The following is a 14,564-nucleotide window of genomic DNA, read 5'->3' as shown; positions in this document are numbered from 1 at the left end:
GATGATAATAGCAGGAGAGTCCTTGCTCATACATAGACAAGACTAAACCAAGGGTGAGCAGCTAATTTTTCCAAAGGGCAACATGGGAAATTGGGCTGTTGTGGAGGGCTGCGCAAAAAAGCTGAACTCAATTCACTTCAATGTTAATTTTTATCTCTTTATAAAATGCTACTGGTAAGAGTAAATATTACAATTAGGCCCTAATTGTGTCCCCTTGGGAAATTGAATTGGCCAGCCCCGCTATAAACTGAGTCCTTAGAGCTGTTTTAAGAAGGCCTTTGTCTCACTGGGATTACTTGTACTTAGATTGATCTCAATAATTAAAACTTATTGGCCTTTCTTAATATGAGCAGCCATTATTGTAACAGTATCTACACTCAGCAGCCATTTTATTAGTTACACCTTGCTAGTTTCAAGCCGGAAACCCCCTTTGCTTTCATAACTCTGTTAAGTCTTTGGGAAATAGATTTAAACAAGGTGCTGGAAATATTCTTCAGAGATTTTAGTGTGTATTGACATGACAGCATCATGCAGTTCCACCTGCACATCCAACCAACTCTCCTGTTCCAGCACATCATAAAGGATGTGGATACTATTGGGTGAGATGTGGTGACTCTGAAGGGTATTTGATTTTGTGACGTTCTGATGTTCAAGAAACCAGTTTGAGATGATTTGTGAAATGGTGCGTTATCCTGCTGGAAGCCGCTGTTAGAAGATGGGTACACTGTGGTCATAAAGGGGTTATAACATTTAAATGATGCTCAATTGGCACTAAGGGGCCCAAAGTGTGCCTAGTAAATCTCACTTACACCATTATACCACCACCCTGAACTGTGATATATGGCAGGAGGGATCCAGGCTTTTATTCTGACCCCACCAGCCGAATGTTGCAGGGTTGGTGTGTTGCACATTTAGAGATGTTCTTCTGCATTACTCGGTTTTAATGAGTGGTTATTTGAGTTACATTCCTATCAGCTGTAAGCAGCTTGGCCATTCACCTCTGACCTCTGGCATCACAAGGGACGTTCACACAGAGAGAACAGGATATTTTCTCATTTTTAGACCATCTTCTGTAAACCCTAGCAGTGGTTGTGTGAGAAAATCCCAGCAGATCAGCAGTTACTGAACTGCTCAGAGCAGACCATCTGGCACCAACAACCTTGCCACATTCAAAGTCACTCAAATCACCTTTTTTCCCCATTTTCATGCTCAGGTTGGACTTTAGCAAGTCATCTTGACCATGTCTAAATACCTAATTAAAATTTATTGCTGCCATGTGATTGGCTGATTAAATATTTGTGTTAAGTAGTCATTAAATAGGTGTGCCTAATGAAATAAGACAAGTATCAATATGTCCCCTTTGAATATGTGAAGAAAAGCAATGGGACTCCAGCAAATCTGAGCTGTAAACTGAATGATAACACACACACACACACACACAAACAAAGACGTCGTAATGTATGTAGATGATTGTCTCAGAGAACAGTGTTATTGTGAGATTACAGTTAATATGTCATTATTTTCTTTATGATTCCCAACTTAGATGCCAATGTTTACTTTCCCTGAATATAAAGACAGTGGGTACACAACTGTTAGCTAGCAACAAAAAGTTAAATTATGTATGCCTCCGATGGTGTTCACTTTTTTCCCTTTTTTTCTGCTGTTTTGACACTTTGCGTTGATGTGTGGCCTCTGTGCACCCTGCTGCACCTGCTGCGCTTCAAACATCACTTCCAAAAGTGTTAATGAATCCAGACACCTTGGGAACAACCTTCAGTATATGTGTGTGTCTGTGTATGTATGTTTATTCAAGTTTTTTTATGTGCTGCTCATATATATTCATTTTCATTTTAAATAACGCAGCAGGGCTTGTTCAACCTGCCAACTCTACATCTACCGCATTTGGCTTACGTACTCTCACCAGGCCAGTTGAAAATATTACAACAAGCAAGACATTTCGCACAAACTGACAGGATTGCCTAACTTTTTCCGAGGATTAAAAAAGGAAGTACTTTGTGCTTACTTGAGCCTGAAGATCACCATCATCCCCCGGAGTTATGATATCCGCCATTTATTCTTCTCATGACTAAGTGTCACTTATATTAAATGTGTTGATTATTCAGTAAACTACAAAACTCATCAGACACACGTACATGAGTTATATGTTGACGCCCGGCTCTGAGAAACTACTTCCTGGTCAAAGCAGATTGACTCATGTATGCGTATTTTAACTTCCGGTTTTGCATTGGGAAACCAGGACAACAATAAAATCGTAAAAAAAAAAAAGAAGAAGAAAGAACATAAAAAACCGAGAGCGTCTCAGTTTTATTTTAATTTAAGACAGCAGTTAAGATTCATCAATTGTATTTATTTATTAGTTATTCATACTCTTCATTTGCAATAACAGTCTTTTATTTTGAAAGGAGTGGGATTGGGCCAGGGCGAGTTCCGCTGCACGATAATCAGCTGATCTCAGTGTAAACAGTGCACGGAGGTTGTGTCATGTGCTTGGGGGAGAGACAGGGGCAGTGATAGTTTTCGGCTGTCGGTCAGCTGGACGATAAATGGGAAACGTATGAAGTGAAGAGCGACAGCGTGATGTGTTCCGCTGTGTTTGCGCTGCAGTGAGACAGCAGGAAGGGCTTAAAACATCACATGCAGCTTCACAGAGGGCCTGTGTGAGCAGCTCTGCCTGAAAACACTGGATTTTACCTTCACGGGACTGCATTAGTTTAAGTAGTAAGTGTGTGTGTTTCTGTGCGCGCGCGCGCTCGGTATTTATTCAGCCGCTGCTGTGTTTATTCTAATGACACATGAGGAATTTAGCTTGCAACTAAGACGATTTAAGTTGAGCAAGAAGTGAGGTTTGAGGGTAAAATACTACATCAAGTAAGGAAATAAATGTTCAGGTAAATTCAGTCTAACTGTAGAAAATTGGTCATTGCGACTAATATGTTATCTTTATCAGTGGTTTCACAGTGTAGCTGCTCGACATGGAGACACTCTTAACTCATTTTTGTACACTCAGGTATTTTATCCACACCAATCGAGGGCCTCGTCTGAAGAGTCGTAAGATGAATGGAAGGGGTCATGAGATAATGAATGGGGGGGCGGGGAGGAGTCCTCAGCAAACGTGTGATCATTTGCCGACTTTTCTCCAAATTATTATTATTATTACTGTTCCAATAATTAATATTTTGGGTAAATAGTGGATTGGATTTTGTTCATCAAAAAGGTTTATTTGGAATCGCAAACAACTCCTAGACAGCCATAGGGACAATGCTTTTTAAGGGGTTGTAAGAAGAGGACAACTTTGGAAAAAAAATGTATTGCATTTTTTTTTTTAATGTAAAATCTTTCGAATAACTGTAAAAAGTAAATTGCCTGGTAAATGTAGCACTTTTGCGTGGAAGTGTAAAGTAACACTAAATGGAAATGTAAAATTAAATCCATATTAAACCTCATTATACACGTAAACATGCTTTCTTTGCAGACTGAAACATAAGCCTTCAAAAAATATTTGATGATATGTTTATCTTATTAAAAGATTATAATCAGCCCTGGGTGTTACCGTAGCAAAAATAAACCTCAAATGAGAGAGTGGATTGAGCATTGCTGGATAGTGAAAGAAATTTTAAAAAGCTGATTGACTTAAAATGTTTCTGTTTGGTTTTTTTATTAAGCGACATCAAACCAGGCTTTGCAGGTTTTCTAATCAGGATTGGCAAATTATTGTTGTTTTTTTTTAAACATGCTTTTCCTGAAATTGCAGTGTGCAGTTTGAGTCAGGTCACTTAACTGTTACTGTCACATGCTTTTCAATCCCAGGTAGACCTGTTTCACTGCTTCTCCAAACCACCCCAGTGCCCTGCGGACGTCATAATTGCACAGTCTGATTTGTCTTGTCCTGTCAATGTGATTCACGAATCCTTGCTCACAGCCACATGACATTTAAAAACATTGCTTAACTAAGCTTTTTGTCTATCTGTTTTTCTTTCCATACTGGGATTTAATTGCAGATATACTAGAATGTCATGTCATGTGGACTTTTTTTCAGAGAAAGGCAGGATGTGTTTCCTTCTTGTAAGGCTGGTCTGGTGACTGCTGCCTTTTGCAATAATTTGGATTTCCTTCTTCTCCCTTATTGTGTGACATAACAAACTCCTGTGACTTTTTCTTCACATGTCCTAAAGCAGGAGAAATGATGACTTATTAAGCAATATGAGCCAACCGCTGACTTTACACTTGTAGCTCAGTTTACTTTTGTCCCAATCACATGATATTGTATGGACTGTAACTTGCCTCAAGATGACTTCTATTATGAATCAGGTGAAATGAATTTAATTGAATGTCGCACGTATGTCATCAGGTCTTTTTATTGAATTTAGACACTACCCATTTTTTTAGCATTAGAAATTATAGGCAAGAATGGTCCAAATAATAATTTATTCCAGTTTCAATGCAATGATTTCAAAGTATATGCTATGATTAGCAATTCTCTTTAGTTCCTGGGTGTCTTTTAGGTGGATAGGTTTTCCTTGAAGCACAATTTTATTTACAATTTTATTCACAAAAAAAATTAAAAAGCCTTAATTTCTTCATTCCTTTTCTTTTTCTTTATTTGGGGGGTTTTCTATGCAGGGGTCCATGGAGGAGCTGGAGCCAGAGGAGCAGTTCCTACGATATGCCCGGAATGGAGATCTGCCTGGGGTTCAAAGGCTCCTCCTGTCCAAGATAAGGGAAGAGATACAGCTCAATATCAATTGCAAAGGTCTGTGATTTGTGTATATCGGGAAAATATATGTGCTTGCTGTGGGCTGGTTTAATTCATTATGTCCTATTTTTTTCAGGAAAAAGTAAATCTAACCTGGGATGGACACCGCTTCACTTGGCCTGCTATTTTGGACACAAAGATGTAGTTGAGGAGTTGCTCAAGGTAATGTTTCTTTTCTTCAAAGCATGGAGATTTTGAGTAACTGCAGAGGTAACATGTGTGTCATCACACCCTCCCTTCCAGGCAGGGGCAGATGTTAACTTGCCCAACAATATTGGAGATACGCCGCTGCACAAAGCTGCTTTCACAGGAAGAAAGGTATGTTAATGTGTCAGCAATTTTCATTTCAGATTTTGAGTCCTTTCATGCTTTGCATATCCTTAACAGTAGTATTTATGCAAATATTTTATTCATCAATCAATCACATATTGATCAGGAGGTTGTCATGCTGCTGCTGCACTATGGTGCGTGTGCTACTGTCATCAATGGGACAGCGCAGATTCCCAAAGACGTGACACAAAATGCAGAGATCAGAAGCATGCTGGAAGGTGAGCGAGATATTCTGTCAGCAAAGAGATGGAAATGTGTTAAATTAATTTTTTTTAATGCAAAATGCTTATATAGTACCTACATTTTCTTCTTTTAAATCCTGCCTTGTCACTGAAAACAGCGGCTGAGAGAACAGAGGAGAGAAAGCTGGAGGAGAAACTTTTGGATGCTGCACGGGAAGGAGACCTTTCAACGCTAACTCAGTTGGTAAGTACCAGATAACTGAAGCCTAACACTGTACTGCCCAGAGGCAAGAAGCAGAAGTCTGAGTCTTATAGGGCACCCCTGCAGCTATAGGGGGTGCCCTATAGTCTGGAGATTGTGTCCTCCCCACTATGTGATTCTGCGCCAGGCTCTTTATCATTAAATAACTCTTAAAAATAGACGTCTGAGTTTTACATTCATTCCAGAAATAGTTTGGAATGTCCTCAGCTAATCCGGGCAAAGATCTTTGGGTATCATGGAAGTTTGGCAAAGGAATGTGTTTAAAATCAATTCTAGCTTGTTAGCCCTGGTACCAGTGAGGCCTGTAGACCCACCACAGACCTCAGTTTCACTAAAGCTTTTGGACAGATTAGGATAAATTCCTGTTCAGTAATGCCTAGAATATGATTCATAAGTCCTCTGTAACACTGTGACACTCCTTAAACGGTGTACATTTTGCTTTTATTTTATCATATTGTGAAAGCAAAACTCATAAACTGTTACAAATTAAAATATGCAGTAACATGATATATGAGGACAACTGCCATTAAATGACTTGACAACTATCATAATTATGTAATCATTGCAAATGTCTGAAAATTGATGACTTCAGCATTCAGTGGACATTTTCTGCATTTCTCTCTTTATAATAATCTTTGAATTTGAAAAGCAACATTTGTTATTTTCAATCTCTACATATCAGTAATACGAATTTATCACACTGGGGCTTGGAATCAGTGCGACGGCATTTCAAACAATTTAGCGAAACCAAAATTTCAACATATTTTAGACAATAACAAGACATTATATTTTGTTATTTAGACACGTTATTTCTTTATACGTTGTTTCCTGGCAGGCAGATTTTTTTAGCAATACTTCTCCAGTTGTTTTTTCAAGATCTTTCAGATTTCTTGGACATTAGCTGCTTCGTCACTTTAAGTCCTCGTACATGACCGTTTTCAGAGGAATTTTTTATTTTTCCTGTAAGCAACTGAACACACCTATAAATCATTCAAGCACAAAAAGACGTCTAACTGTGTTGTATCAGTGTATCAGATAGTTACAAAATAACAACCCAACAACAGACAACTTGACAACATTTAAACAGTGTCTTTAGGCACTTTGTTACTACCTGCCTGTCACAAAAACACATGATCTTCATAATGTGTAAAGTGTGTCTTTAAAATAAATGAGAAAACGGGTCAAAACAAATGTTGCAAGCATAAAAAAACAAATACAGCAGATTACCAGTATTTGAACATATGACAGTAAGAAATAGGAGAAATCCCAGTCATGACCTGATGGATGATTGCAGAGATTCATTCATCTTGAGCAGAACAAAAAGAAGCCAACATCCAAAGAAAAGCTTTCAATGTCCTTCAAGAAGCCTGCAGAACTATTCTCGAAGACTACTGAAGTGAAATATTGACTTTTAAGCTTGTTAGAATTATACAACTCTGTTTTTAACTTTGTGTTTCATCTACATTACCATCTCCATACGGTTATGCCCATTTCCCTATTTATCTAGCAAAATATAAAGAAATTGAGGTGGTTTGACACTTTTGGACAGTACTGTATAACATAATGTGAGTCACAGAGGTGTTTTTCTGTGTTTCTGCAATACTTTAAGTGCGTTTGCCTAAATTTACTTGTATTTTATAATGGTATGCTTCACTGAAGTAAATGGTGGCGTAATAAGTGAAGGTTAATACAATAAAGCTAAAATGTTACATTTTAGCAAGTAAGAGTCCTTGTTAAACAGCCTGTTGGCACTCACACTGTAAGCAGATTAGCGTGATTACAGAGACTTTTTGTGCCTTAACTGACGGTTACACCCTAAAGTATCACACCGTGTTCACAAGACCAGACAAATATGCCATCAGCTACGCCCTTCTCAATCCAATACTTCACAAAAGCGTGAAGTGAGAAACCACTGGCCACAAATCAATATTTTCAATTACAGTGTTCAGAAAAATAAAGGGAACAGTGGCGGTTCAGTTTTGGAGAGCCATTGCAGTCTTAACTATTCCAGCTCTCTGTGGCTGCATCAGAAATCTAAGGAGTCATGCTTCAGTTCTTAACAGAATAATAAAGAGCATCAGGGCACTTGGGTTCACACAGCACACCTGTTTCTGTCCTGTGTGTTTTCTGTAGCTCTGCAGGAAGAAGCCTCCAGACATCAACTGCACAGATCTGCTAGGTAACACTCCGTTGCACTGTGCAGCCTATCGGGGCCAGAGGCAGTGTGCCCTGAAGCTGCTCAAGGGTGGAGCCAACCCCAACTTCCAAAACAAGAATGGTATGATTCATCAGCCAGAGCTGGCAACCATGAATAACTGGGAGATATTCAATAATTTTCATTTTTGTCACAAATATCAGAAGCAACAATTAACTTATTGTCTTGCCAGGACTGTCTGTACAGCCAAACTTAAGAAATTAAAATGAACTTGTCATGCTAATTTCCAGCTCCATTTTTTGGTTCTTGGACTCTATTGGTCTCCAGTAGACTATTACATGGTTCGAAGTTTAGAATAATCTTTATTTGGCTTTTCTTGGTTTCTCTGCAGCCCATCTGTTCACTTAATGTCAGATACAATGCTTTTGAGCTTCCTGCGCCCTTCTTTTAAACCCGCTTTCTTCTGATTGGCTGTCCCTCAAAAACAGAAGGCCTGACAGAATGTGGGGGCAGGGCTCCTGTGCTCACAGCTAGAGCTGTGTGTCTGAGATGACCATGTTAGAAATATTCTCTCTCTCTCTGACATCATATAGAGCCAAATGTAGAAAAAAATGTGAGCTAACAGGGATTGCATGTACATGCAATGACCTCATTGTATGAAACATTTGCTTTGTTTAATATGACCTTTCATCTTTGTAACAACATGTATGTAACAGAAAATAAGAAAATTTGCAGGTTCACTTTAAATGTTCTAAAATCTAACAAAGGACTCAGCTGGATAATACTGTTTGCCCAAAGGTTCATTTGTTGCCTTAATTATTTCAACGGTTTCTAAGCTTTGGTTTTTGTGTATTTTTTGTTTTGTTTATGAGCAGAAACCAGTCAGAGGCATAATTTTTATTACTATTATTTTGAATCAATCTGAAATCGTTTTGCTGCTGGAAATAACACAGTGACGAATACGTATGAATACACAGATATAAAAAGTCCATCTATGTACATGTACAGTAAAAAAGGAAATCCTCAGGTCTGGCAGCCAAAGACAGGATAGGAAATGGAAACTATTGAGAATGCGTTTCAGCATGTTTCACAAGGTCTGTCTGAATTCTTTCACCCAAACAAAAATAGCAGCCGCCTAGGCGGTTTCTCCAAAAATGTTCAAAGTTTAAAATTCAAATTAGTTTTGGCAATTGCAGCAGTTCTTCCTGTGACTTGAACATGATTATTGAGGCAAAAAATTTAGAAACTGTGATTGCATGAGAAGCACAAGCTGCTCGGATGTAAATGAGTCCTTGATATTTATAATTGCCGTCACCAGCATTTAAACATTCTCGAATCCTGCAGTATTTTTCTCCCTCTGTAAAAATGTGCTCTGTTGCGTTAAATCTCCTCTTGTCTTGTATGTCCATAACTTGTAGGCCAAACAGTATTTGATCTGGCCAGTGATACAGCAATGAAGCAGATTCTTGAGGGCAACATCCATCGAGTGAGTATCCAGCTGATAGTTGCTGTCCTAATTAACTATTTGTTCTCTTCTGTTTTTTATGTTTTATTTTTTTAAACTGATTCATCTTTGCTCTTTGTCTGCCTGGCAGGGTATGACCCGACATGTCAAGAAGTATGAAGGACCTCTCTGGAAGGTAAAATATGGGAACTGGCTTTTTTGAAAGCTCTGAAAATCCAATCAGCGAACGAAAACGCACAATTAAAATGCAAATGTTATTTGCATTTTAAGCCCCACCAGGGGGGCCTGCACACAGTTTGAGAGCCAAAACTCACTCCTGATTGCTTTTACAGTACTGATCATACTCAGAGTGTTTATATGCTTTTATTATAAAAATAACTTTGACATGTAGTCCAGAAATCTGTTTTTTTTTTTTGTCATTAAATTGAAATGAGCATTTAAAAATCCAGAACTCCAGAGGTGTGATGTGTAGCTACACCGTCAGCTCGCTGCTTCATCAAATATCATGACAGTGAATGCAGACAAAGATCACAGGAGCAGATACAGCAGGCTTTACAGAGATTGCGATTGTCAGCTGACAACTAAAGAATAATCTAAGTGTTAATCATTTATTTTTAGGTTTTTTATGTCATAGTGGTAGGGAAGGAAATCAAGAACAGGCTGAATTTTGCAGAATTTTCCTGCATTCTTATCACTCCCTTTTAACATTGCTGGAATGTTTCCTGGCAGTTGTGCATTGTGAAACATTGACGTCAGGCTCATGGCAGTGTAATTTTGTGCACCTGACAATTATGCAAGTCCGGAAGACACAGAGATGATAACACAGAAAATGTGTAGAGCGTTTTCCACACTGAAAAACCGATAAAGAATCAATAAGGGAATTGCTAAAGAGTCTGGGGTGGCAGTGATGCCTGCTTTTGAGTTAAACAAGACAGACACAAGCATCAAATCATCAGTGTGAGCCAAACATTATTGTACTGGAGAAAAACACAGTTTGCATTCCACACCTCTGACTGGCTTCTGTTTCTGAGAAACAAAGTCAAAACATAAATTCTGTGAAACTGAAACTGAAATATTTAAAACTCAAGCTTACAGGGTTTTTATACTATCTGGAAGAATCCTGTGTTTAAGTTTATTAAACTTACACTGAACTTATTTATTGCTCATTTTGCTTTTAAGTTATATTCAATATACAATACCCAGACTAAATAAATAAATAAAAACTGCCTATGCAAACAGCTAAGAAACTTCCAATGCACAATTACTGTAGTGATTAATATGTTTCACCTGGTAAAATGTTATTTGACCCAATCTGATTCACAGAATAGCATCTCATTTCTTAAACAACCATATCCTGCGCTCATGCGAAAAAAGGTTAGATTATTCCATCACACAAAGAAAACGTTTTAAAACTACAAAGAACTGCGTATCACATTATTAAAACCCAGAAGAAGAAATGCGGTCAAAAGAAAATATTGAATGATCATGGATCAGTTTGAGTGCCTTACAGTGAAATCAATCATTTTCACGCATCGATTGACCGACACATTGATCCTGAGCTTGATATGGAACCTTGGGATGTGCTGGTGAAGACATTAGGCACCGGTCCGACACTTCCATCACCAATCCAAGATCCCCAGATTGTTGTGATGTTGCATCGCTGCAACGCTAAAAGAGCTCCAACAAATGGCAAAGAAATCTGTTTCACTTAGTGGATGAACTGAGGAGCCAAGATAAGATAAATAAGGCTCATTTAAATGTGAATCGTGTGATTTAGTGGTTTGCAGCAATGAAAATATCAAGCTGGAGATGAGTATAACAGGTCCACTTTGCTGAAATCTATTGTAATAAATAGTCTCTTTCAGCCACTAGTGAAATCAGAAAAGGCTAAAAAATATTTAATTGAAAAATTAGACTGCTGATTCTTCCCTTGTGTGGCTTCCTGCAGAGCTCCAGATTTTTTGGATGGCGCTCTTACTGGGTCGTCCTTCAAGATGGTGTTATATCCTGGTACTCAAAACAGTAGGTGCATCCCTCATTTTGTCTGTGCTCCTTGAATCAGACGTGTGAAAAGGTATTAGCGAGAGATAAATGGAAGTGCTGCACAGTTTTGATTAGAAAGGTGCTATAGATCAGCGGTCCCCAACCCCCGGGCCACGGACCGGCCCATGAGTCGTTTGGTACAGGGCTGCGAGAGTTTAGGCTCGGGTGTGAAATTCATCGTTTTCAGGGTTTTTAATGGTTTTTAACATTATTTTTTTTGTCTTTTTTTATCATTAACTCGGTTTCCCTCTGTCTTTTCCCGTGTGTTATGAATAAATCTTCTTTTTTGGGGGGGTACCGGTACTGGTTTTATTTTGTTGTATTTATCCGCGACACCTTAAAGGCCGGTCCGTAAAAATATTGTCTGACATAAACCGGTTGGTGGTGCAAAAAAGGTTGTGGACCGTTGCTATAGATGAGAGACAAATGAGTAAAGAAGAGGAGAATTATTTCCCGTATACCTTTCCTTCTATCATCTGTCAACTGTTGAGATTCCAAGTGAAATGGAAAAGGTCTCAATCTGTTTTTCTTTCTTCTATGAAGGTCAGAAGCAGCTGCCGGTGAAAGAAGGCAAGGCTGTAAGTCCCTCACAAACGCTCACTGTTTGGTAAGCCAACATTCAACATTGCGTTTCCTTTTTTTTTTTGACCCCTGTGTTGAATTTGTCTTCGTGTAGCTTCTGCTTTTCCACAAATGAAAGCTTTTGATGTTTCTCATTTCCAGATAAGAGCCAAAGATAACTGCTTTTTCACTCTCAAGTGCTTTGATGACAGTGTGCACCACTTTAAAGTATCACCTAAAAATGACCCAGAGGGAACAAGAAAAGTAAGTTTGGTTTCTCCTCGGGTTGTCATTTCAAACACTTATTAAAAATTCCTGTTATCTCCTGACCTTCGTTTTCTGCAAAGTTTTTGCAATAGCTCTGAAATGGGGAAAAAGCTAAGTTGCAATCTTTACTAATTAGCTAACTTACTACCTTTCCTTACATTGTAAATGTTCCACATGTGTGGAATCCATCCAATGAGAGTAGATGAATAAAGTTCTTCTCTTTACTGAGTTACCCCAGTGTTCTTTAAGTGCATTTAAACAAACAGAAATGTATTAACAGTTCTCTAATCATAAGTTTTGAAATCTTGAAGTAAAATGTAATTTTTAGCTTTTCTCAGGCTTTATGCAAAAGTGTAAAATCTCAAATGCACCCCAAGCTCCTTAATTAACTCTTTGTTTGTTTAGTCATTATAACAACCCAGGTGTGAGAATTTGCGTCATTACATTGAGTTATTCACAGGATTATTACTTGACTTTGTAGTTGTTACGCGAGCTGTTCAGATGCTAAGACGTTGTCGCTCTAGATGAGAAATCGTTGTCTACTTTGTCTCTTGCATTGCTATGAATTATGTATCAGCGTAAGTGGCTGATAAGGAATGTAATTAAAAGTCCCGGCCATTATGTAAAATATACTATTACAATTTGAAATGCAAGCTGTGTTATAAAAGAAAATTTTGGCAATTCGGGAAAACAGTCATTAGCTGGAAATAAGTAAAAGGTTTTTTTTAATATATACAACAAATCACAGTCAAATTTGTCAGCTAGTAAATTTTAGAGGCAGATTTAATATTTTATGACCTTTACAGAGAGAGCCTGGCTAGCTTATTTTGATCTTCTCTCCTGATGCTCCTCTAAAAACAAATAATAATAAATATGTTTCCTATAGTATTTCAAAAACGCATAAAGGTCAAGATCAGTCAAATAACTAAGTAACCTTTGTGGTTTTTCTGTCCTTTGTTTGTCTTTCTTTAAGGCATGGGTTGATGCATTGGAGGAGCACGCAGCTTACAGCACATACTACTGCTCCCAGGAGCAAGGGAGCGAAGAGGAGGAATACGAAGAAGTGATGTCACTTGGAGAGCTAACAAGTTCACTACAGGTGGCTGCAAACAGAAAGCGAGCCTAATTAGCATGTTGGCTTAACGACCCATAGTGTTTTCTGTGAACTAGTCCTCCCACCCCGTGCTACTTTTTGTTCATCTGCAGTCTTCTCCCATCTCTCTAAATCACCAGGTTGCAGATGTCAGCCAGAAAAATCTGGAGAAGGAGGTCGCAGCGCTCCTGTCCATGCTGAAGAATGAAGAGCTGTCAGAAAGTAAAGCCTTTTATTTCACTTTTCTTTGTTATGTAATATACAGTACGTAGACGAGGAGAAACACACTTACTCAGGAGGTGAAATGAAAACCTTTTGATTTAAAATTACAAGAGTCTTCAAACAGATTTAAATGCACAGTAATGTCTGAAAGACTGTTAATTAAGACGCTGCCATCTGGCACTGTCATTAGAGGTTTCTGCAGTGTGCTTGCTCTTTATACATGATCTAAGAGCATTTAAAAAAAAAAAAACTTTAATAGCTCAAAGTTGTGACTTTTCCATTGCATTCATTACTTTATGTGTTTTATCCCCTCAGAATTTCCATCAACAATACTGCAAAAGATGCAAGAAATATGTGAATTATCCAGCGAAACCACTTCCAATCTCAACATCTGTCTCAGCCTCTTCTCCAGACAGGAAGGGGTGAGTGTGACCTTCCAAAGACAAATTTAAACTTTTATTTGAAAGCCTAGTGACTGTGACTATGTTTTTCAGCTGATTATCAGCATTTTAGTCACCATTACCTGAAGACGGTTTTTATCTAAGTTTACTTGGATCATAGAAGGGAGATAAACAAGATTACAGTGACATTTTAAATAACTTGATATCTGTAAGCGTTATATTGAGACTGTTGGGGCTCAGTAAGATGATATATATCTCTGGGATGTAAAAAGAAATTATCCTACACAAAAAGATGCTGGAAAAATTCACTCTAACAAAAGCAGCTCAGTGGACTGAGTGGAAGTGATTATATGCTTACACGTGGGTTTTTTTTTTTTTCTTTGTTTTTTGATTCAATGGATTTGATTAAAATGGAAGGATTCGGGGGCTAGAATACACCCCCTCATGAAAACGGGTAGATTATACCGCTTATAGCAACCTCTGACCTTTGGCATCAATTTTGCAACAATCTACAAGAGAATGCAATAATCATTTAAAACCTGCAATTGATTCAAAATACCGTAAAGACAATGAAAGCATAACACATGTTGAATAGGAGAAGGTTGTTTTTTTTTTCTTTTTTTGTTTTTATGAAGTATGCTAATTTATGAACTTCTAGCAACACATTTCAAGGTGATTTGGGAGGGCGGCGTATGAAACACTGGAAAAGTTGTATTAAAAACAACAACAACAAAAAAGAAAACACCTGAAAGAACTTCTCGCAGCTAATTAGGTTAAATGGCAAAAGGTCAGTGCATGACTGGTATAAA

At 38.1% G+C, this 14,564-nt stretch overlaps 2 protein-coding genes across 5 annotated transcripts in view; one reads left to right on the top strand and one right to left on the bottom strand.

Annotated features, from left to right (window-relative positions):
- Positions 1-2,177, bottom strand: part of impact (impact RWD domain protein) — a 31,879-nt gene extending 29,702 nt beyond the window's left edge. For both annotated transcript variants that reach the window (XM_006790169.3, XM_087836667.1), the window contains exon 1: positions 2,024-2,177. In XM_006790169.3, the coding sequence (XP_006790232.2) occupies positions 2,024-2,071 (48 nt within the window). In that variant the 5' untranslated portion in view covers positions 2,072-2,177. The remainder of the gene's footprint in view (positions 1-2,023) is intronic.
- Positions 2,178-2,482: 305 nt separating this feature from the next.
- osbpl1a (oxysterol binding protein-like 1A) overlaps positions 2,483-14,564 on the top strand; it is a 34,090-nt gene continuing 22,008 nt past the window's right edge. For all 3 annotated transcript variants that reach the window (XM_035907500.2, XM_006790168.2, XM_006790167.2), the window contains exons 1-15: positions 2,483-2,739; positions 4,642-4,771; positions 4,851-4,936; positions 5,018-5,092; positions 5,211-5,322; positions 5,445-5,530; positions 7,682-7,826; positions 9,122-9,189; positions 9,299-9,343; positions 11,117-11,190; positions 11,755-11,818; positions 11,935-12,036; positions 13,013-13,138; positions 13,273-13,354; positions 13,670-13,776. In XM_035907500.2, the coding sequence (XP_035763393.2) occupies positions 4,648-4,771; positions 4,851-4,936; positions 5,018-5,092; positions 5,211-5,322; positions 5,445-5,530; positions 7,682-7,826; positions 9,122-9,189; positions 9,299-9,343; positions 11,117-11,190; positions 11,755-11,818; positions 11,935-12,036; positions 13,013-13,138; positions 13,273-13,354; positions 13,670-13,776 (1,296 nt within the window). In that variant the 5' untranslated portion in view covers positions 2,483-2,739; positions 4,642-4,647. The remainder of the gene's footprint in view (positions 2,740-4,641; positions 4,772-4,850; positions 4,937-5,017; positions 5,093-5,210; positions 5,323-5,444; positions 5,531-7,681; positions 7,827-9,121; positions 9,190-9,298; positions 9,344-11,116; positions 11,191-11,754; positions 11,819-11,934; positions 12,037-13,012; positions 13,139-13,272; positions 13,355-13,669; positions 13,777-14,564) is intronic.

The sequence above is a fragment of the Neolamprologus brichardi genome, chromosome 23, assembly GCF_056152115.1.
Source record: "Neolamprologus brichardi isolate AB-2024 chromosome 23, ASM5615211v1, whole genome shotgun sequence".
Classification (NCBI taxonomy): Eukaryota; Metazoa; Chordata; class Actinopteri; order Cichliformes; family Cichlidae; genus Neolamprologus; species Neolamprologus brichardi.
Note: the sequence above shows the minus strand (reverse complement) of the source record. Positions and strands in the feature narration are given on the sequence as shown.